Consider the following 25,420-nt stretch of genomic DNA (forward strand, 5'->3'; position numbering starts at 1 on the left):
TGCATGCTCCTGTTGTATCACTGTCTCTTTTCCTCTCTAACCATCATATCTTTTTTCCCCTTGTTAACATCACCCATCTCCAGCTTTGTGAGTATCACCTACCTTACCTACCTTTTTGGGTGCCATAATAGAATAACATGTCTACTTACAGTAAATGTTCTCAACTCTTATTTGGTTCAGAAGTTTGCTGCTTCAGTTTTATCCTTTAAGAAGTGCTTGTAGAACAAAGGAAAATAGTAGTTAGTGCAGCTGTGAGTGAGTCATTCTGAACCAAGGTGGCTAAGAAAAAGAGGCTAGGCAGTAATCTCTGAATCCTTAGAAACAGCTTTGCAAGTAAAATGCAGTCAGTCTTAATTCAGTTATGCACTGAATACTACCTGAACCTCTGTTAAGAGTTGTGGTCTTGAGCACCCTTTCAAAGAATGCAAGTCTGATTTCAAGGAGGGTGAACATTATTCCTAACACATACATAGTTTCAAGGTCAATAGCCTCTTTTCCATCTGCAAGTACATTTCAAATCCCCTCAAATACACCTGCAAAAGACAGTCTGGAAATGGAAATGGTATTTACATTTAAACAGCATATTTGGTCTCGGGATGTATTTTATTGTTAAAAAGTCAATACTAGTTTTTGGAGACACTCTTGGCTTTTTCCCTCTTTCCCCCAATAACACTCTTTCCAAATAATAAGATTCAAAAGCTATTTCACTGCTTAAAACAGTCAGAGGCAGAATTTAGGCTAATCCTAAGGGGTTTAAAAATGTATCTGTATGAGACCTCAAACTCATTGGATGCTTAAAGACAAGCATCACATGAGAAACACCCTGGCTTGGCAGGCTTAGTTCACAGCTCTTGCTCAATACCAAAAAGGACCCAAATAGAGCATTATTTATTGCATATGAGAGCTATTGAGTCCAGTAGCAAGCATAATAGCCAGGGTCACTTTCGTTCATGTACGCCATAGGGAAGAACTGATCTTCTGCACAAAAGTTAGTGTTTTGAGAAATCATGTGAAAAGCTGCTTGGATGCCTAATTCCAAGTCTTCCTCAACCTCAGGACACACAAGGTCTTATCTCCCACTTGTCTCTCACTAGATAATAAACTACAAGGAAGGGGATGGGAACCACTTTCTAACTCTCCAAATGACTGAAGCCGAAACAAGAATGTGACACTGCCCATCTTACACATATCATATGAAGCTCACTGATATGGAAATGGCTAGGTTAGGGTTATCTAAAGAACAGATTGCAACTTTGTGCAAGTAATGGAAGACTGTTGTATGAGAAACAACTCATAAAGCTGTCATTAAAAAAAAACCAACAAAAAAACCCCGCATATCTTCAAGAGTGTGCAATAGATTGTTTTTCAAGAGTCATCAAATTGTAACAGTCTAGGAAAAGAACAATAGACCAGAGGATGCTCAAGAATAATTAATAAAAAATATATCTGCATTTTAGATAGCATTAGATCAACACTGTTAAATCCTTAATTTATGGCTGATTTTTCATTCTGTTCCATAAGAGCACCCCCATTTTATTATTTAGGGTAATATATTAGGAGCAATTATTTAGTACAGCATAGCACAATGTCCTGCACTGTATACTGACACATATGTATCGTTATCAACGTGATGGCTCTTATGTCAGCACTCTGAGGCCCAGTCTTGCACTGACATTCACTGTAGTAGTAAAAGTTGTATGATCGAGACCCTCCATTCAAAAGCATACTTGTATTGTAAAATATGTTATCATTCCTTTCTTTCCTGTGTTGTGATTTTTTATTAACTGGAACATATTGGCAACCTGTTTTTCGCTAAACTAAAGATCATGTAAAGCCAACACTCCTGAAATCAGCCTCACAGCATAAGCAAAGCAAACATTGTGTTGAGTAATTATACATTAAAATTTTTCATTTATTTTGCCTTATACAACTGCAAAGGTGTCCATTTTCATAATCAGCCTCCTCAATAGGCACTCCGTACATTTTACTGATAAATAGTATCTTTTAAATATATGCAGTGTTAGTAATTCAACATGCCAGGTTTTATTTTAATACCTTTGAACCCTTTTCCTTTTTAAGATCTCTTATTAACAACTCAATCTATCAATGGTGCATTATTTTTTCATAATCCAAAACTTACAAGCATTTGAAGAAGGTCAGCTTAAGAAATGGAAAAAGAAGAAACTGAATGAGATCACCACACTGCAACCTGAAAAAGTAGCCATAAAAATTGGTTTTATAACAGAATACTTTTTGAAGTAATTGGCACAAAGACTGTTCTAGTGCAGATTGCTGCAAGAGTGCTCTTGGCAAGAACATCATAAGCACCAGCAAAACTTTAATATGCTCAAACAGCCAAATACAAACTGACACCAGGAACCCATGTGTGGCAACAAACAGGAGAAAATAAAGTATCTCAATTTAATACAAACCTACATACAAAGGGATCAATTTTTACAATTCGTGGTTTAGCATACAATAGAGCTGTCCTCAGAGTGAATACAGAGTAGCTATACATAAGAAATTAGAATTATCAATTCAGGGGAATTTCTCAAGAGTCCTTTTGATATGTAATACAGCAAATATAATGACTAAGAAACCAGACATCAATGCATTAAATGAGATCAGGTTGAGATCTATTTAGAAAAGACAGGTTTAAGCTGGAAAAAGAATCTCTTTGATATGACCTCCAGAGCAGACCATTTGCAGGATTCAAGATGAGCAGATTTACTCTTGCATATCTGCTTACTTCACAGCTGCTTTTAAATATAAACTCTATAATATCTAATATTGAGTTATTGCAGAATTAAGTCTATATAGTAAAGAAGATTAAGAACCTGGGATTTTCTTATACTCCTAGCAAATGTTATAATGGATTTTGTATATTGAATTCAGAGGAATAAATGAAACATAGTTAATTTTAAAGCTAGCTCATATAACTAACTTATTTCTAAATGATCTATTAGAATCTGGCTACTGCTGATCTACACAAGGAATCTGGAATGCATCAGAAATTTTGGTAGTCTGTTTCCCTGATTTATGACCAATACTTATTTAACTGAAATTCAGAAGATAGCTCCACTTTAACAGATTTTCTACTGCAAGTCCCTTGGTGTTCAAATGTGTTGCACTTCTTTTTTTTCTTCTCATAGAATGTTTGCATTCCCCTTTAAAAATAATGCCTTAAGGATATTTTTTCATTAATACCATTTAAAGAAAGTTGAAAGCATTTAGTTATTGAAGTGTGCTGCGTTCTAATAGAGGCATTGTCAACCCTGCCCATGAGCAAACTCCTGGAGCTTGCTATTCGAGAATTCTGGTGCTCCTGTGAGCAGTAAAAAATAAACTTGAGAAAGGACTTTTGTTGCATCAGTTCCAACACAGTTTATCGGAGTATCTGCGGGTAGTGGGAACTCGCTACATCATTTTGCAATAGAGAGGCTGAAAAGGTTTTTTTTTAAAAGTTAGCCTGAATCCTGTATGCCAGGGCAACCACGTCTTGTTGCATTAAAGATAGCCAATAATAAATATTCTTCAGATGTAGTGTCTTTACTTCTATCTTTGGAGAGAGAAATAAAGGTGTTTTTTTTTCCTTTTTTTTTTTCCCCTCACATTTTTTGATGTAGTTCTTAGCAACCCAACAATTACCTTAGGTGATTCTCTGCACAGTGAGCAAGGACTAGATAAAACAAAATATCTGATATTAATGCATTTTTTTACACACACACAGAAAAAAAAAAAAGAAAAAAAAAGAAAAAAGAAAATGATGTTGTTTGTAAAGAAAGAAATGGATTCCCAAGCTTAGCCTTGATTAAGACAGTAATGTTTATATTTTACTCGAGCTCTCCACCTAGGGTTGCAAGCCCAGAATGCATTATGAAGATAAGAAAAGGCATATTCACTGCTCTTTATTTTGTAGCTAAATAGGAGGAAAGGTCTGAGCTTTAGCCACAGGAAAGCAGGGACGCACTATGAAAAAGGTTGAGAACTACCATGGGAATTTCATTAACACCAAGTTTCCTCTGCTTGTGTTAATGGTGTCTGTTACAGGCTCTTATACAGGCAAGCACAACCATTTTGTTTACTGTACTGCTTGTATGGTTTCTCCTAGCATGGCACACTTTTCACTTGCTGTGTACAAACACACAAGTTTTCCTGGAAGATCTTTACTGCAAAATGCTACAACTGTGATGAAAGCAAAGGTAGAGATTGGCAAAAAAGGTGAATTTTGCCTAGTTATGAATGTGCTTTCCCCCCACCATAAATGACATGTATGAATTTAAACTCTATATTTTCAGTTTAGAAGGAGAAAGCATACAGCAAAGTATATGAGCTGATTTTTCAAAAAATACAAGTGTGTATGTATCTCAGAAAAGCTGCTACAGGTGGCCAGTAATTCCTCCACATCCAGACGGTGAAAAGGAATGAACATAGAATCATAGAATCATTAAGGTTGGAGAAGACCTCCAAGATCATCTTGTCCAACCATCACCCTACCACCACTATCATCCACTAAGCCATGTCACTAAGCACCACGTCCAACCTTTCCTTGAACACTCCCAGGGATGGTGACTCCACCATTTCTCTTGGGAAACCCATTCCAATGCCTGGCTACTCCGTCTGAGAAGAAATGTCTCCTAATTTCCAACCTAAACCTCCCCTGGTGCAACTTGAGGCCATTCCCTCTAGTCCTATCGTTAGTTATCTGAGAGGCCGAGCCCAGCTTTCCACTACTTCCTTTCAGGTGGTTGTAGAGAGGATGGGATACAGAAGTTCTCTGACCTGTCTGCCAACATCTAACCTCAGTAGTTCTCAGCGTTATATTTAATCAATTTTTAGAAGGTCTCGTAAGGTACTGATAAAGAAAATAGCTGGCATTCAAACAGCAAGCCCCAAGCCCTAAAATGTATTTACAGTGCCTGGCTGTAGGGGAGGGTTAAGTCACACCATGACAGCCCTTCTAGAGAAGCAACTGTGCGTCCTTATGAGCAGTTGTAGCGGGTCAAACCAAAGGTCAGCATCGTCTCATGGAATGGCCAATAACAGCTGACTAAGGGAGAGTATCAGACTAGGCAAGCATATAATGACATTTCCCTTGCGTATTCTCTCAGGACTTCCTGAGCTAACGGCATTATGTTAGTTTGGTAAGTCTCTGGTATTCAAAGTGCCCCCTGGCAATGAGTTTCACTATGGACCCGGTTAAGCGCCTCCTTTTGCTTGTTCTGAGTTTGCTATTTACTACTTTAATTTTGTTGTGCACCTTACATATTGAAAGACTGCAGAAAATTATACAGTATTGACCCTCTCTATACACTGATGCTCTCTGTCATGTGCCACCTTAGTCATCTTTCTTCCAAGCTGAATCTCCTAGGTATATTTTAGATGTTCCGCAACGTTGATCAATGTTGTCACTTTTTTTGCTGTTATATTATCTTCAGTTTGAGATGAGGTGCGATAATAAGTGCACAAGTATTCAAGATAAAGAAACAGCATTGATTTGTACAGTGGTATAATGGCATTTTCTGTTTCAGTTTCCTTTTTTTTTTTTTTTCCTTTTCCATTGCCAGCACTCTGTTTTCTTTCTGACCACTACTGAGCACTGGGCTGTTCCTTTCGGAGACCACACATTACAAGTCCAAGTTGTCTCTTCTGAGCCATAACAGCTAGTTTAGAGCTCATCATTGTATATATACAGCCAGGATTGTTTTTTCCCAGGTGCATTACTTTATATTTACCTGAACTGAATTTTGTCTGCTATTTTATATCCCCTTCACACAAAATCATGAAGTTCTTGTGCTACTGTTCACATTAGACTTACATTTTTACAATCCAATAAGCACTGTAACTGCCCTGTTTGCCTTGGTTTCCATTTAATTTATGAATATGCTGAGAACCAAATGCCACAGGAATAACAATCTTTGAAAAAAAGAAGTGACCTCTGAAATTGAAAAAACTGACCACTCTTGTATTTTATTTTCTTTCTTTTTTTTTCCTTCTTTACAACACTTACTTGTCCTTAAGAGGATCCTCCCCCTCTGCTGTTGGCAGTTCAGTTTGTTGCAGACTTTTGTTCAGGGACTGTGATTGGTCCCTTCTGGAAATCCAGCTATACTGGATATCAAATGGAAATCCCCCACAGACATGCTTGCTAGTTCCCTGAGAAAGCTGTGTAAAAAGGCTTTGACTTTTCATTGACATATTGTATTTATTTGGATATCTACCAATTCTATTTTTATTCTGTTTTCTGTAAAAGTCTTCCAGGTTATGAGCACCCTTGTGCAAAGATGCAAGGAAGATGTTGCCTACTGTTTGCACAAGGCACTATAAATTAATATATGCGAAAAGAACGTATATTAGGAGACATTCTTGCTGAAACAAATCTCTTGCCTTTGTGCAGAACATTACACCTCTCAAAGCCCTAGTTTGTCTCTATAAAATGTGAATGAGTATACAGACTTATTTTGTACAATTCTGTCAAATGCAATGAAATACTGATAAATTAATAGAGACATGCAAACTGTACGTTCAGTGACAGTGATAGCAATAGGTCATAAATGTTTGGATCTCAGATTTGAGTTACTTTTAAGAGACATGTGCCTGCAAGCCTGCAGTGCCATCCTAAGCCTCCCCTGAAATGTTTGAAAAACATGCAAATATAAGCACATATTTTCAATCAAATACATTTTGTGAAGAAATATTCAGTGATGAGTGTTTCACATTTCAATTACGCATTGTCAATTCACTCCAATTTTGGAAAAGATTTGTGACCCAAAATCCAGTTAATTTTGTGGAGAGATTTTTTGTGGTATTTCAAGAAACTGTACTGTCACTACTAGCTGAAGTCCGTCCAAACAAGATATGTGATTTTCTTTCAAAGAAAAAACTTTTATTCCACTTGGAAATGGATGGTCTTTGCAAAGCTCTGACCTTCTCCTTGACAGCTACAAATGGACTACTATTTATGATTTGTTTCTATAAGCCACTTAATGTAGCAAGCTAGACTATAGATGGCAATTTATTTGTAAAAATCATAATAAAACAGAATTGTTTTAAATGCCAGATGTGGATAAATGGGGAGCAAAAACTGATGAGGCAAAGTTCGTGTTCTTGAATCTACACTGAGGAATTGTGGCAGCCTTTTGGTTTATCTGCACTTAGAATCAATTTAGTATTTTTAATTCACTTTTTTTTTTGTTGTTTGCTTAACATTTATTAATTGATTGTTATACTCATGCAATTAATTCAAAAGTTGGCAACGTTAACATGCAGAGATTAATTTTGTTTTACTCAACCACCCCCTAGAATACATTTTTTTGAACAACAGGTTACCAAGAAATTACCTCCACATCAATCACATTTATAAATGAGATACAGTAGGGGTGTTGCATGCCATCTGTCAATCCACAATGAACCTTTCTTTATATTTGACTAAGTTTTCCTATGTAATTTAATAAAATTACAAGAAAAAATTAGGACAGCTATTAGGACAGCTCCGTCTTTCACTCACTGGAGTCCTGACCAAAAGACAATTTGAATATTTAGGACTCATCCCTTGCAAGGCTGGAAGTCTCTCCTTTAAGAGTATGATGCACATATCAGGTCCTATTGAAATAAATGCTGCCTGCCCCATCATCCACTGGTCACAGAATTTGTACCTCTACAACAACCTTCAGGTTGCTCGGCTGTCAAGTGTTTCTCATCTGGAATGAGAGCCATTCATTTGCCCTTGATGTCACACTCATTTACGATGGCTGAAATGTTTATTCAGAAGGGAAGTAGAGATAATGAGCAAGGTTTCTTTGCTCTTGGTTACCAGGGGCTATTCACAAGACTTCAGACTCACTCACTGTGTTTCTCATTGTGACACAAAAAATGCACAGAAAAAATAGTGTTGCCAACTGTCATTATTTTATTATGACTTTCACCATATTTGGTGTTTAACCGAAAGCCTCAATTTCTGTGCCTTTTTTTCCTCTGAGTGTGATTCAGGTTGCTGCTGTAAACTGGATAAATTGACAAAATAGAATTTTTTATATAGACGGGCAAGGAATATGCCTTAGACAATGTGTTCTGTATAGGGCTAGAATGGACCCAAGCATTTTGTTCTCAAAATGAGGATTTTATATTTCTCACAGTCAGTACAGAGGTTCAGATAAATCTGCACAGTTAGGTACAAGAAGACACAAAGAATGAATTCAGCACTCAATGCAGACCTTAAGATACATGAGTGTGCAAGCTGTGATGCATGGAAGTGCTGCAAGGCTTCTAGGAACCCAACCCAGACATTTATTTATTTTTGCACAGAGAATAAAACATGGTCTTGGTTCTCTCTCCTGTAATGCTGGGAAAACTACGTAGAAGAAAACTCCAGTCTTTTCAGCATTTGAGTTAAAAATCTGAAGTTAATTCTTTATGTAACAAGCAAGGATTGTTACGCATATTTCATATATGCTCCAATCACATGGCCAGTCCACTGATTTAGTGGGGCTATATCCATGATCTATGTGAAAAATAAGAATCTACGTGATCTTGGTATCTGTTAAGATTATGGGAAATTTATACAATATTTAACAAAACAGTATCAGTGAATTCCTATAGAACGTAATTGGAATCTACAAAAATAATGTCAAATGCCTTAGAGTAGTATCTTTTTGATAGGTTTTACAATCATCCTATGGAAATGCTTTACCAAGCACATAAATTCCCTATTAAAATATATGGGATCATTAAAGATACCCTGAGAAAAAAAAAGCATCACCTCATTCTTAATAAACCAGTTAGAACTTTTCAGTAAAGAGAGGGAAATAGGCTAGGAGCATTTGTAAATCTTAGATACATTTATATTTTTTGACTTGGTGAGTTAATAGTAGCCCACTGCATATTGATCTGCACCTCTGTGAAATCCAAGGATGCCTGGTATTGCCTGACCAGGTAAAATAGCTCAGGATTTGTCTCATTATCCTGTATAAGTCATTTCTATTAACATTTTTCCTCTTTTGTCATCCACTTATGTCAAGCACCTTCTGTAAATCTCAGGTGAAATCCACAGGACACTTTGTACAAAAATGCGCTTTGAATAATTGAGTGTCTGGTTTAGCTGCTAAATTCAAAGCAAGCTGGGCTATGGCACTGTATATTTTGTTGGATGTATTTTCTGGCTTTGTGGGGTATTGGCTGCATGATCTGATAAAAACTGAGGCTAAATGAACTCTACAATTTGTATTCCTACAGCCACAAGTTTATTGGCTTGTTTTTTTTTTTTTTTTTTCTTTGGCTCTGTCTGTAAGGTTCATTACTTACAGTTACTGCAGAATCAATTTGAAATGGCCAAAATCAGTGATGGAATTTATAGCACAATAAACGTACTGCCATACAAGTGCTGTTACACATGAAAGGGCCTGGGAATATTCTTTTCAGCAATCCTTCTACATAGCAGAGTGTTCTGTTTTTATCAATTTAACAGAATCATCACAGGCATATTCTAAGAGGTGTAATCCTGACAGCTACACAGCAGATTTTCTCTGAGGCAGATATTTTTACAGGAAAACAATATTATTGATAAAATCTTAGCATATCAGAACACAGAAGGGAAACTGAACACATCTTTTTCATTCTGCACATCAGGCATTTGAAGTTCTATTTCACCAAAAAAAACACAACAAAACAAACCAACAAATCAAACAACAAAACAACAAAAAAAGCAAGCCAATCCTGAACCAGAAACAGTCTATAAAGAAAACATTCTCACACTCTCGAGATAGATGTTAATTAGTTATCAGTTTAGGAACTCTGCAGTCTAAAGTAAGAGCACAGTAGGCACTATGGTCTGCGGAAAATGTGGAGGGCACTTGAAGCTAAAACATAAAGTACAGCATCCGGAGTTGCTTGTTTATGAAGTTTATAAAGATTTACAATTCTATTTAGTCTATTCTTCCCAAGTATCTCTATTACGGACATCTCATATTTTATGCCATTTTGAAGCACAAAAAGTTTTAACTTTAGCATGATACATTGTGAAAAAAAATACAGAAAAGACAGATGGCAGGCTGTCCTCCCCAAAACTCAATTTCATAATATGCATGTGATTGCTAATAGGCAGGCACTAAAAAACAATTTTCCTTGATGGAGAAGAGCTGATAAATTGTCAGCATAAACTTCGCCTGTGGTTGCTCCAGTGATCTAAAGCTCTTCTGTGAGTTTTGTACCATCAAAGTCTGCATCTTACAACCATATCAAAATTTATGAATGCACATGACTATAAAGTGACTGAAAGCAACCCATAATGCATGTTTGCCTATTGTGAATCAGCTCCTTGCTTCTTCTGGAAAAACTGTGTCCAGTGCCCCTTTCTTAACCCTGGGCATGTGACTGTGGGAGAGCCAGGCTAGGTTCAGTGATGCCTGGTGAGCTAATTAAGACGGCTTTGCATTTAGGTATCTCATAATCACAGTGTTAGGTCTACTGGTAGACTGCCCTAGCCAACATAGTCTTTGTAATAACACAACAAAGGGAATGATGACAAAAACTGAAAGCAGTTGAGTATTTAGGGAAAAATATGTACACATCTGATCATCTGAGCAGGGAGAAACAAATGAGAAGGCTATTAAGCTGATGGTTTTCAAAAGGAGAAATGCTTCTCTAGTATTTCAGATAAAAACATCCCTAGACATTCTATATGTGAAAGAATTCAAAAGGCCTGTTGTATTCACATGAAATAAAATAAAGCACTGCATTCGTGCATGCACACATTCTTGGGGAAAATTCCTAAACTATTTGTACGTTGAATAAGAACTGTTTACACTGAAAGTGCAAAGCATTCATTTCAGATTTAAACATTTTACTATAGCTGGTAAGCACGAGTTACGATTTTCTGAAAGGCTTATAGCTATTAAATATCTATATGCCTGCAGGAATTAAGATCTTATTTCTCAAAATAACTGAGAAGCAGTAACTCAACAGCAGATGAGCTGTGTCTGCTCTAGTAAAAACATATTTGCCTGGAACAAAATAAGGTGATGCTCCCACCACATATTTAATTAGAAAATTTTCTTAAGTTTGATTGTGAAGACCATGAAACATTTTGATTGGGCTCTTCCTATTATACAGAGAAAATGCTGCTTGCAAGGAGGTGACTAATTCTGTAAAGTGAAGCCATGGGAAGAATCCATAATTCTTGAACTTTCTTTTAACTAGAACAATACTGTCAATATTAAAGTCCTGTTGCTCTAATTGCTTACAGTTTATATTGCTCTTCATATACCCCTTAAATTAAAAATAAAAGAACTGCAGTAGACCAAGAATAGATTTCAAAATTAGGAAATAATGCCAAACTTTGGCAGATACGCTCTTTTCCAAGTATATTTGGATAGAGCCACTGATGTTATATATTGTTTGGTCTAGGATGGAAAATTATACAGAGCCTAGAATTATAACTGAATATACCTATACAAGGGAAAGGGAAAAGTGGGTAGAAATGAGAGCTTTTAATGTGCTACCACAAACAAAATTGAAAAACATATTGTTTACAACTGATGAAACAGACTTTGACTGTGTCCTTTTAATGGCAAGCAATTCACACAGCAATGTGAACAAGAAGTTCAGAGAGAATATAATACCTATCCATAAAAGTGAAATAAAACTTATAACCCTCTTTAGGGTAACCTCTTCAGAGCTCAGACCTCTATGCAATATGTATGGATTGATAATACAGGCTCTAATAAGAAGTTTGCATGAAAATTAACACTCCTGTAATACACTTAATATTTTAATTTTTTGGGGGTCTTTTGCATGATTTTTAAATAATGTAGAAAATTAGAATAGATATAGCCTCCCAAACTTATTTTCAGATATTATTTTTCTTTAAGCAGGCACAAAATGCTTGGTTCTAAGGAGGTATAGCCAAAAAACATAGCAATAACAATTAAAATTTCTTATTTCATACTGGTTATAGATGTGTTAAGGTGTATAAGCTCCAGGGTCAGTATAAGCCTTGCTCAGCTTTCTTTAAAAGCATTGGGAGTAATAAAGACTTCCACTTTATCTTCGGTGAAATAATACTGCTGAAATATCACCTCATTTTTGATGTCAGCAATGATTTCTTTTTACCTCCATGATGTCAAATGGGAATTATTATTATTAGAACGACAGCTTCCTAATGATGCTGTAAAAAGGAGAAACTGAAATTCTTCCCACCAAACATTCATATTCTGCCTTCTCCGTAGGGTAAAGCAGATGGGCTCAACCAAATGCCACGCTGAATAAAGATATTCTTCAGCTAGTATCACTGCATAAAACAGAAGAATCAAGAAGCATGCCTGAACATTTAGAAACAGAGGCATAATAGCATATTGGGTTATACAGTGGTGTATATGCACTTTAGACAATAGAGCAAAAGGACATTTGTACTGTAGGAAGACTGTCTGGGAAACATGGCCTAAAACCCGTGATCAATTTTCTGTTCTAGAAGGTAAATACAGAAAATTAGTGTGCAGATGCATCAGGTTAAGTCAACAGCTGTGGGGAATAAAAGCCTCTTGTAATGGTCCTTGTTCTACCAAGGGCTTCATGTATAGCACACTGGTGCTGAAAAGCTCTGTGCCTTTGTTATCTCTTTTTGCTGCATGAGCAGGTACAGAGGAATCTTCCTTCTTATTAACAGCAAATTATATAAAAAATCTGGCTTTTGAGGAAATGATAGGCCTTAAACCTTATGAAGCTACCTATTTTTCTAGAAAGTCTGTGAAGAGCAGCTGTAGAATGGTACTGTCTGCGTGAGGGAGTGGGGCATTTTGACTTGCTAGTACTTTCACTTTGGTCCAAATATAAAGAGCTACAGTGCATAATGATTCCCTATAATTTATACGCATTCATATTACATATGCATAATGCATCAACTTCATACTAAATCTAATGAGAAGCTTGGAGGTCTTCAGTTTGGAGAAATCTATGGTGGGTATGAAACATATTAAGCAAATTGAAAAAAAAAAAAGTCTCTCTATAGAGTTTATTTTGATATAAGAAAGGCAAGTTTGTAAAGAGCCAAGCCAGCTGCCAGCCCAGGAGGTAGCTGCTGCCAGCCCTGCTCCTCTCCCACACTGAAGTGGCCAGAGGAGCAGAGTCAGGGAGTTCCCCTGGGCAAAATCCAAGTGGTAGGAAAACATGTTGGGAGATTGCTTCTTTCTCTTTCTGAGGACAAAGATTTTGAAGTAGTTCTTCTACAGTCAGCGGTACCCCAGTGTGAGAGCAGGAATTCATCTTTTACTACGAGTTCTGCAAATGTGCTGCTAAACTTTGTACTATTTGATCAGAGTATTTTTTATTTGGCATCTCATTTTCCCTATTCAGGGCAACCATCAAAACGAAGGAAGTACCAGCCTGAGAAAATGAAGTGTGATGTGCCGGAACGCAGAGATGATTTGACAATATTCATGTGTTAGGAAGAAAGGCTGAGGATGAAGTACTGCATGCAATCACGGCTGGCTCTGACACGATCGGCCATTGTTATCTTTGGCAAGTTACTTGATCTCTTGGTATGTCAGCACTTTCCAGCCTCAGAGGAGTGTTGCAAAAGTACGTTCATTAATATAAATGACATTATAAGCAACAGGAAAAAGCCAATAAAAGATAATGCTTTCTGAAGATACAAACCTGCACAAAAAAGTAAAAGAAAGTTTTAAAAAAATGGGAGAGATATGGGTTAAAAATAAATGAGAAGTAAAGATGCTTTTCCAAGTTTAGGACTTGGTGAAATCATAACTCAGTGTTCACATGATTTTTGCACAATGTAAATAAATGAATGCAGTTCTTGTATGATGAGAAATATGAAAAGTAGGAAGCAAAAATAAAAGAGGAACTTTTATAAGAATTCTGTAGGGACAACTTTGACAGGACAAAGAAACACATGAATTGTGGGCAGCTAACACATTTCAGCATGTATTGAGTAGAAGAACTAATGATGAAGGAAAGATTACTGGAAAATTAATGATGACAGTATTTAAATAGGGTCTTAAATATTTCCAGCTGTAAAATAAATATTCTCTGTTGTTTTTTAAATTTAAAAGGATATGTGATTGAAAAAAATATATGTTAATGAGACCCAGCTTGTGTAGCTGGTATGTAAAAGGTGCTGTACAACCTTAGCTGTTCAAGAGAACACACTGAATTATAGCGCCTTTGCTTTTGTAGAGTGGACGTAGAGACAGTTGATAACACATAACCTCTTTACCTCCTTGAGTGCAAAAACTACAATCTTTCCTGGTGTCTGTGTTACACATGGATGATACATTTGAAATGAACTTCTTCTTTCCCAACTAATATAGCCTGTGACAGATCATAGTGTAATGAACGAGTGATATGTGAATGCAGGTACTAAATTTATGGAACTCCTAAAATATATTTTTGTTTAGAATTTTTGTGTAATTCTTTAAGAAAATATTTCCTTGCCAAGGTAACAGTGAAGAATACTCTCTTGCAAAAATGTGGTCTTAACCTTCTAATTAACCAATGACACTATTTATACAAAAGGTTAATACACGTGTTTGCGTAAGTTATCAGGATTATACCCTTATAATATCAGTTCGAGATGTGTATTTTCTATATAACAGCTATCGATCTAATTTTACGATATCAAGATGTTATGCAGAATATGAGAAATAAATTTTCTTAAATGTAAAATTCACTGAAATGCAAGCCTTAGAACCTTCCTATTACTTTCATCTTAGTTCTGAATTTCATGACTGCTTCACACTCAATAAAGATTTACCAGTGGAGAGATGATACTGCTTCTGCAAGTACCACTGATGAGCAAGAAGATGTGCTCTTCTACATTAGCTTGATATTAGTTACATTTTTTTCAGGGTATCAGCTTCTTGTCTTTTCTACGCATACTTTGGAGAAAAAACTTTGAACTGTTGAAAGAGGTAAAGATCTTTAAAAAGCTACTACTGTCTGCATTTACACATCGAATACAATGTTTACATTATGAAAAGGAGGTGGGCCAAAATATCCCCTGGTGGCAGTTAGAAAAACAGCCAAGTGGAGCAGAGATGTTGGCAGCAGCATCTGCCTGAATTCTGGCTGGTGATTCTTCACAGAGCACCGTGCGGTTCTCTTGGCTCCTACATAAAGCTTATTCCCACTCACTAACAACAAGCAGTGGCAGACAACAACAGCTGACAACTTGAGAAAATTTTGGGAAGTGAAGTGAAGGCCTCTCTTCTTCAGTAGGCATTCCCACCTAGGAGCATGATACCTTCTCCCAGAGTGTAATAGGCGGTATTGTCTGCTTCTCACTCTGTTGAAATCTCACTGTTCTCATCCACCCTCACTGGTCTCTGTGAGGAGAAGGAAAGGGATTCACAGGAAAGGGACACTGGAAAGAGACTCACAGGCCCACTGCACTACTAGTTCACATTTAGATAAACAGTGCTACTTAGTGCTAATTAGTGTAACAACCTCTTTTTTTTTTTTTAAATCTCTCTGACTTGATAAAACTTAGTTCTTGAAAGAACGCCTGATTTGGCTTGGAGCTGATATCTGTCCATTTTGAATGTTTTGTTATGTATGAGAGTAAATCTTGATCTCATAGTTTTCTTTCGCTGTTATATTCACTGACTTTTAATAAAGGTACCTTCAGAATTATACTGCCTAAAAATCAGAATCAAAGGCATTTGCTGCTATTTTGGTGATGAACTCTTTTTATATCACTCATACTTTGCCAACAGAATTTATGAAAATAATTAATCTCTCAGAAAGTAGTCTGTGTTTGCTCAATTTTATGTTTTCTTTCCTTCCAAAACCCAGTCTGTGATCTAAGGTATTTCCCATTTATGCAGCTTGGAACACACTGCAACAAAATCACAACTCTGAAGTCATATGAACATTGAAGACACTATTTGAGGAGAAACAGATCCCGATATGGGTGTCACGAATACTACAGCTGCAGTCAGCATGAGGAATGATCAAAGTTTGAATGTGTCTTTTAAAGAAGGCTGTTATTAAAAGAGCTTTTATATAATAGTAACTGGTTAGTTTCCTTAGTACTACTGTAATAATAAATGCCTAACATATTCATGTCTCCAGATGATAGAACAGTTCTACAAATCATAGCTGAAAGATGCTCAGCCCTGAAAATGTTTTTTGAGAAGGTGGAGCTAGTAGCTGCTGAACACTTTTAAGAAGTTGGTTAATGTATTTAGATGTCAAGTGTGAACCAAGCTTCTCCAGACAGCTCTCCTAATAGAATCTCACAGCTCTGTAGCAAGGCATAAAATGAACTCTAGTCTTCTTAATCCTGTGGCAGACCATCTTTTCTTGAACCGTATCTTTATATCTACAAGTAGATACTTCATAAGTCTCAGATTGGCCCATTAGTATTTTGTTCTTTTATAAGTAATGCTGCATCTTTACTAGCTAAGAGACTTCCTTTTGACTAAAAGGTCATCGATTTACATGGGTGAATTCTCGATCAGTTCTTTCTCTCTGACAAATTACCTTTAAGTCTTCTCAGTGCTGAAAAGTCTGGGGAATGCATGTGCTGACATTTAGAAAACTCTTCACATAATGCTTCCTGATGTTGGTTTCTTATTCCTTCTTCACTCAATTAAGGAGGTGTGGCAGTAGCCATGTGATGAAATACTAAATATTGCGTTTTCTTCCTACAGAAAAAGGTCAGGATACCTTTCTGGGACAGAGTGAAATACTTGACAAAAGATTTCAAGGGGGAAAAATATTAGAAGAGGAGAAAAGAATTTAGGCCAAGCTGGAAAGTGGGATATGTGAATTCCCTCAGGCTGTGGAGGGAATTAAATCTGACTCTAACATAACCCACATCCAAGCAACGCACTGATCATTAGACTATTATGCAAAAAACCAAGCCTCCTCCCTTTTCTTCTTTCTTTCTTATTCCCCTTAAATGAAAGGTGGTTTTCTGCTGTGTTCTCAACAAGCCCATGATTCTTAAAGTGGATTCTTAAAGTGATTTTGGCATAGAAACATCTGAAATTCTGAAATCCAGGTGAATCTTTCCCTTAGACAGGAAACAGTCATTTCAGTTTTAGATTGAATCAAGAGAACGGTATCACTAGGCAAACGTATTTGCACTAGGTATGTGCAAAATGGCATAGTTTTGTCTCTCTAACAGAAATTTTGTCTGCCTTGCTCTCTTGTATAAAGGAACCTAAACGCTGCCAAAAATTGCACTTGAAGTGCACAACTGAGATTTCCAAATCTCACCCAACTCTTCAAGTCCTTCTAAAAAAATAATAATAAAAAAATATTTTTTAAAATAAAGTAGTAATATATACTGTGAAAAAGGCTGCTAATAGAACTGTGATGAACATAAAATTGCAACAGTAAATTTCAATTTCCATCTTCAAAATTGTCATTCAAACAGTTCTAACTTCACTAAGATTTTAAATGCAAAAACCGAGCAGTTTCAGAAAATGTTTAATTTTAAATAAGATGGTAGAAAGATAACATTAAACAAAACAAAAATATGAATACATGTAAACTAGAATGACTAATTTGAGAAAACTTTTTTATGGAGTTTTAAATATTTCTCACATTTTCAAGTTATATTGAAAATATTTTGATATACAGTAACTGATGTATGAGGCATAACTAACCAAATTTGAATCCTCCATTGCTGAAATGTGGACATTTGATTTGTGACAACACATCAAATTTTCTCAACTAAGCTTGCTAAATCAAAACTTTTATATAGCGATTTACTTAATTTTATGCAGCATGTTAACTGGTATGTAAGATTATACTGTTGGTTTTAACAGTTCTTCATGCTTTAATAAATAACGAATGAAGATAATTTTGCTCCCTTCATTGCAATTTGGTCAGATTAAGTTTGTGTATTTCCCCTAATAAGTTCTGTTACATATGAAGAACATCAGGAAAAGCAGGTGGAAATATCTGCTTTTGGCATTGATAAGAGCTGTGATTCTGTAAAGTAGCAATGCAGGGGTTACACTTGCCTCCAGTACTGACAATTCTGTGCCATACTAAAGGATTTCAGAACTCCTGTAAGTCATATATATACATACATACATGTATATATATATACACACACACAAATTGCTGAAACAAAGTCAACTTCATTCATCTCTGTAGACTGTGTATGTGCTTTCCCACAAACCCAAGGTGCTTGTGAAAGACACCAAAGACTCACTTCATGGACAGGTATCCAAACAACCTTTCAAATATTTCTTTTCTCGATAATAAGGCTCCAAAGTCTAAGGTTATATGTAAGATTTTGCTCAGTGCATGATAGCTGCTCTATTTACTTCCAGTTACTGAATTGTCTGAACTTGTTGCCTTGTGACCGCAATGTTTTTGATGCTTTAGTGAAAGAAACATGCAGGCTGTTTCTTGTTGATGCTGAGTGGGCCAAAAGAGGCATCTAGGTAGCACAGCAGGTAGAAAGTACTGCTCCAAGTATTTCTACAGCCTACAGAATTTTAAAGATGACCTGTTCTCTGCTGATGGATAGCCAAGAAGGTTGATTGCCAGGTTCCTGGGAGATGGTGAGGCAGCAGATGTTTGTTATCCCAATTCAGAGATTGCCATGGTGACAGTAAAAGTACTAGGGAATCTGGATGTGCTGACTACTTCTTTATCCCATTAATTATGCCTTGTTCAAGAGACCAGTAACAGACCCTAAAGGTTTGAACAAAGAAAATCCTAGCACAAGCTGACATGAAAGAAAAAATGACAAAACAATGACAAAAATGACAAAATATAATAGGATACTATAGGATAGTAGGAAATGTATCAGTGGACTTGAACAAAGTAGTTTTCAATTAAAATTTGCTTTGACATATATGTATGAAAGTAGGATAACAGAAACACTGAAGGTGAAATAAGCTAAGTGGACAGAATTGTAACCTGCAAAAGGAGAAAAACGAGTAGAAGAGATAAAATGGAGACAACAAAAATCCAAATGAAATACAAAAGTATTTGTTATTGAAAACAACAACAAAAAACAGAAAAAGGAAGATGTGATATATTTACAGCAGAGAAAAACAGTAAGTCTCTGTATCATGTATCTTAGACAACAGTTGTAATGGTAATACATTCTGAGGTTTGCAGTGAATGGAATTACCATTTTTCTCCTTTTATTTGTTTTCAATGTGTTTTGTCAGCTGACTACATTTTATCTGACTTTGTTTTAAGATTGTAGATTTACTCACTGAACAGTGAATAGCTCTCTAGCACTGTTTCTAAGCTCTTTTCCTACAAGCTCTGAGACTAAGAATATAAATAAAGAAAATCCCATTCTAGGACAGTGCTGGGAAAAAAATGAAAGGGAAGGAGAGAGGTAGGATTAATCATGTAGCAGCCTTCCTGTTTCAGACTTTTAAGGTAATATCATTCATGGAAAGAAGACCATTATCTCCATCTTTAGGTATTATTCAAGACTAATTAAATCAGTCTAGGAAGGGACTATAAACAGGGTTCATCTCATGTCAGAACAGTCTGGAACAAAGTCTCTTTGAGGTATACATATATGGATCTTTGTAAGTCTATTAGTGTGGTTTTTGTTCCCACATTTCTTTTCATAGAAAATTAGTCCTGACTAGATCAACCCAAATGATTAATCAATCTCGTTCTCTGACTGTTTTCAATTTTATGTGATTTTCCTGAGGCAGGGATCACTCATTCTGAAAATTGCCTAAGCATCTTGTGGACCACCTCAATCATTTGCTGTCTAAAGAAAACATTCATCAGCATTTCTCAAAGCAAGGGAAAAATGAAGATGTGGTTTCTGAGTTCAGAAAGAGTTTGAAACAAGAAAAAAATATTTCACAAAGATGCAAAATTTTTGTCACTGCTGGAGGATTGAATCCACGGGGAACTGTGTATCCTTGGCAAAGCTAAAACCTGACTCACATAAGATAAGGACTTCTACAGCACACTGCTCCTGTTGTATGTCTGGATGCTTGATTAGGATGGTTGCCCTCCCATGATGACACAGGAGCTCAAGGGAAGATGAGGAGGAAGGGAAAATTCAGTGCTCAGTATATTCTGAAGGTGTGAGGCAGCAGCTCCCGAGTCAGCCTGCTCCACCAGGATTTCCCACAGGAACTCTGCTGCACATGGCCCCAGCTGGCATACTGCTTCCTGAATAAGGGCTGGAGGTCTTCCAGGGCCCTCTGACACAGAATGCAGCCAGCTCTTCCCATGAGCTTTGCCGATATTACGTAATTATTCTTCCCTTTGATAATTTCTTATAGCTGTACATCCATAAGGCTCATGGATCTTTACTAATTTTTATAAAATACATACCTAAGCTATTTCTAGAGGCCTCAGGTTCGTTCTAGTGCTGGACTTTCATAAATCAATAAATAAGTTGGTAACTTTCCTTAAAGTATGAGTGACATTCACTATAGCAGTTGAGTGTTATTATGCTCACCTAGTACACTAAGAAGACAATAACACGATCCAACTCATCTAAAATAAATATACAGTTTTAATAGGCAGTGGGGCTCACCAAAGCTGTAGATAATTATCATTCCATAGAACACAGAGTGTCAATAACCATGTTTTTGAAAAGCTGTCAAAGTGCAATTTATGTCATTGGACACAGCAGAAGTAAGTCAAACTCTGTCAGTTACAAAATCTTCCTAAACATCAAAAAGCCAAGGAACTATACCTCTGTATCTGCACCTGCCTAGGATTTGCACACTGTTTCTGCAATTTTATTCATCTTGACTTGTTACTTCCTCATGGAAAAGTTTGGGAAAAAAAATGAATGTTTTAGCTATACACAGTTTTGTAAACTATATTTTTACTTTTTCTGCATTCTTTGTGTCTAGGGGAAGTTGCCTAAAAATGATATCTGATCTTTCAAATTTCATTTCATCAGTTGTGGTTTTTAATGTTTCCATGAGACATCAACAGGTTTTAAAAGAGAAAAGAAATTACATTTATATGATAGACATTACTGTGTCTTTCTTGAGTAAAGGATCTACTGAGAATTTCAAAAACTGTACTGTAACAAGTAAAAAACCCACTTGTGTACCAATCCCGTGTCCTATTTTGGTGCTGGACTAGCATAAGTTTGTCAGAAGTCCAAGAAGAGAGACGACAAAGTTACTCAAGTGCCTTCCTTGTTTTCTCACCTACATTTGGCAAAACTGTCAGACTGCAAAATCCAAAGATGAATTGTCTAATTCTTCCCATTATTATTGCAGCAAAAATATCCACTGAAGTTCTCTGCCAATCTAACTTTGGCCTAGACTTGATAAACCATGCTTAATCATGAAAATGAATATAACTCACATAACCTGACCAATTCATTCCTTTTCTTCCTCCTGAGACTAGCAGTACAACTCCCAGTCTTGTACCTTCTGAGACCTGAAAACCTGACAGTATGAACAAGTACTGAATACATTCTTTCAGGTGCTGACAACTAACCAGTCACCAGCTCATAACTTTTAGTGTCTTAAGGAACTGTTCATTTGTACCTAAAATTCCATTAGCAACTACTTTAATCATCTTGATGCAGAAACTATCCAACAGAAGGACTCTCAATTCATTTGGTTGCAAAAAGGCATTTCTACCAGGAGAGTTTTACTACTCAGATAGACTACCTTGATGTCATATTCACAGAGAATTTTTGGGGATGAGTGAATTGGGGAATTTCACTTCAAAGCTCCTCTAAATCTTCCTCTGAAAACTGAAAAAAAAATGCGTTTGAAAGTTTTAAAATGAGTGTTGATGATCACCTTCTCTAAATACACACACACTTTCTCAGACATGTTTCCTTGCACCACTCTTTTATCTTGTATAATACTTAATGGATGACATATTTCATTCCAGAAGTTGACAATGTTAAAAATGTGCTATTGCTTCTAGTTTTAGTGTACTGCAAAACCACTGATAGCTACAGGCACTATAAGCGATATATGACTGAAGAAAAATGAGATTACTGCTGATAAGAAACAAGAGAGTTTCATATCTTAAAAGAGTAAGAAATCCAGCAAATATGATCCCCAGCAGCAGATACCCCTCAGACAGACAATGAAAGACAAATGGTGGAAAAGTACTCATTATGGCTTGTTGTTTTCTTCAGCCAGAAGAGCTGTGAACCTAAATAGAAAACTGTCTGCATGGAGAAGTTCTACCTTTTTGAGAAAACACATAACCCCCCAAAAACTAACAGTCTAACTAATTGAGTAGTAATTTCATTAAGCAAAAGTGATGTTACTGTGACCCACCTTCTTTGGTAAAATATACATTTACTCTGAAAGTGTTGCTTTTTTGAAGGTCTTCATGCTATAATCAATGTTTACTGTAATAATCAATTTAACGGAAGTGTAGTACCACTACCAAACTGTAGGCTGGAAATACTGTACTAATCGTTCTTTAACAAAAGGAATGAAACATATGCAAATGTGAAATAGTTCCTTGCTCTAAATATTAATGTATCCCTGATACTAAAAGGAACATGATTTAAAGACGTCAATATTTCATGCTACAGTGCAACCCTTACCTTGTATCCCGACGATTTGATGTGCACTCCTCGCTTGGTCAGTGTAGATTTCATTCGGATGAAAAAAGAGCGCTCTAGAGTGTTGTCAGTGGTTAGTAAACTGGGGCTTGTAGATTCCACTAGGGAATAGAAAAAATACATATACACATAATTTAGATTTTATACATCCCCTCTAAGCTATTTTTCAGGTGCAATCCTTGAACTCACTAAAAATAAATGACTGATGGATGCTAAGAGTGTTGTAATCAATTTACCTCGTTTAGAAAACGTTTACTTAGCAAAAAAAAAAAAAAATTGAAAAATATATGTATACTCAGTAAGTCTCATTTTGAAGTTTTTTTTTCCTAGAGAATTTTTAACAGAGATTTGCATCATTAACTCTTTCTTGCACAATTTTGCTATGATTTGAATTATTTTGTCATGTTATAGCATCTTTTTAAAAATTGTGGACTTCTTCAGAGTTTTGGAAAAGGCAAAGTGTCACCGAGGCAATTCTATCTGCTGAAAGATGCTACAAATTCTTCAGATCTTTATCCCCTAGACTCCATTCCTTTCTTGCAGTGACATCTACGATAAGTCACTGCTGCCTTGGTTTCTCCATTACTAAGGGTTAATTATTATCAATAAAGAATTGAAGCAGCCTGCAGGCAAAAATACTCAGGTAAGTGAGGCATTATGATGATGATGATGATTATCATCAGCATCATACTTTTTAATTGTTGGTGACTAATTAGTCATTAATGGAATGTTTTTGTTGTCCAGCATCCTCCTTGAAACTTTAGATCTCACTTATGCTTCTCACTTCCTCAACTGTAACCATTTAAAAATAATAAACAAATACTCTTAGTATAAACTGTGATAAAATAGTGGATAAAAGAGCAGTTGGCACCAAAATATTCCCTATACAATCTTTATTAATGCTATTTTTTGCCTGGATAACCAACACTTCCCTACCCCTCCCTTAAATATCATTCATGGAAAAATTCTGGAGTAGGCTTACAATAAGCAGGTATTAATGGAGCTTAACTCACTTTCTTTTTCAATGAGTAATGAATGCTGAATAAAAAAGTTATTTTGAAGTTATTCTGATATTGTTTTGGAGAACCAACCCAGCTACTAGTAGAACGTATTCAAGCACTTAATAAGCATTTGTTATGCAGTGAACAGAAACATCAAACCTTGTTTTTAAGCTAAGGATTTTATCGAATTGTCCTTGTTTTAATGTGGTCACGTTGTCTTGTGTTTGTGACATTTCAGGTCTATTGTGATGAAATAACTGACAACAGTGCTCCTTTCTTTGGTGTCTCTCTTAAGATTTTTTTGTTTTAGAGAGCATGAATTCGATGTCATTTTAAATGTACAGCTCTTTATCACTCGAGGGAAAAGCAGAGCCATGTTATATTTAGTACTTTCATTTCTTCTGATTAAATATGAATTACTATGAAATTTTTCTCATCATCTAACACGCCATAATACGCCAACAGCTTTTTAATACACTATATAAGCACAAACTTCTGCTCTAAGAGTTTAATTTGCCCCTCTAATCCAATCACATCAACCTTATTTCTCTTATCAGAGATTCCCATTTTGAATTAAATGAGCTCATTAGTTTTAATCAAAAGCAGAGAGATCAAAACTTAAACGTAAATGCTTTAGATCAGAACTGTCAGTCAGCCGTGCAGTTCTATTTTACTAAAACACAAGATCAGAGACCCTTAGAACCAATTTTTTCTTGTAAGGGATGCCAAGAGCTTGAAGATGCTATATTCCTTTTTTTTTTTTTTTTTCCCTTCTGTTGCTTCCAAGGACAGATTATACATTTAAGGTTAGACCTAATTTAGAGTATTTTTTTCATCCTGGTGGAAATGGAAAAGTATGCCATTCTGCTGTTGTCTCTTTCACATTTATTGGTGCTGGTCCTTGGAGACCTGAACAAATGCGAAGCTATCAGAATCCATGCAACAAACCCGTCCTCAAAAAATTCGTCTCTGTTCAGCAATATCACCTAAGAAATGAAACTCTGAAAGGAAAGATACGTGTTTCAGGGCACAGGGTAGTGGAACCCTGAAACTGCAACCAGGGTCACCAGGCTAGTAGCAGTACTGGCAAGATTAGGATCATTATTAATTATTATGATTACACAGTACTCTCCAGTGCAGTACTTAAAGAGTACATTAAGAAACCACAGCATGGGTGCTTCCTGCTGTGTGAAGAAACGCTAAAATCAGGTTAACAAGTGTAGCTGTTGTAGTCCAGCACATTACGCTCTAGCACAAGCAATAAGTACAATATGTCCTCATGTGTTCTAATGGTAATCACCTAAACACATAGAACTAACATTAATTAAATAGACAATATCTCATGCTTGAAAAATGATCTGGCTGTAATACATATGTACCATGCCCAAGAAATCAAACTTAAAGATTCCCTTTCATACAGATTTATGAAAGAAAGGAAAACAGCTAACATCTGGTACCATGTATATAGAATTGACATTTTCTGGGTTTATGCCACCTTATATCATGAGCTTAACATTAGTTTGCTGTTACTATAACTGGTAAAAAACCTAAATATCTCTGTAAGTGAATGCTATAAACTGCATATAATTTATCCAGCGTAGTGGAACAGTGAACATCATATAAATATGTATTCTGAAGCGTTTGATTTTCTTTAACCAAAGGTACCTGAGAGTGTATGTGTGAGATGGGATTAGTTACCTAAAAGTCCAGAACAGCTTATGAACAGCTTTCTGAATTTCTCTCAGGAGAGAACCATTGGGGCTGATAGTACAAATCTGCATTCAGAGTTGCACCCAGCCCTGGTAGATACTGTAACAATGCTAACTGTGATTATGCATGCAAGATTTTAAAAATAGGATGTGTACAGAACACATCTATGGATGTCAATGAGATTTGC

The 25,420-nt window shown here is 36.1% G+C and overlaps 1 protein-coding gene across 10 annotated transcripts in view; it reads right to left on the reverse strand.

Annotated features, from left to right (window-relative positions):
• The window catches only part of NPAS3 (neuronal PAS domain protein 3), a gene marked incomplete at its 5' end in the record, with an annotated part of 615,861 nt that overhangs the window by 36,663 nt on the left and 553,778 nt on the right, over positions 1-25,420 (reverse strand). For all 10 annotated transcript variants that reach the window (XM_083840112.1, XM_083840111.1, XM_083840109.1 and 7 more), the window contains one exon: positions 22,505-22,623. In XM_083840112.1, coding sequence (XP_083696238.1) covers positions 22,505-22,623 — 119 coding nt within the window. The remainder of the gene's footprint in view (positions 1-22,504; positions 22,624-25,420) is intronic.

The sequence above is a fragment of the Anser anser genome (genome assembly GCF_964211835.1).
Source record: "Anser anser genome assembly, chromosome: 5".
In the NCBI taxonomy this organism is placed as follows: domain Eukaryota; kingdom Metazoa; phylum Chordata; class Aves; order Anseriformes; family Anatidae; genus Anser; species Anser anser.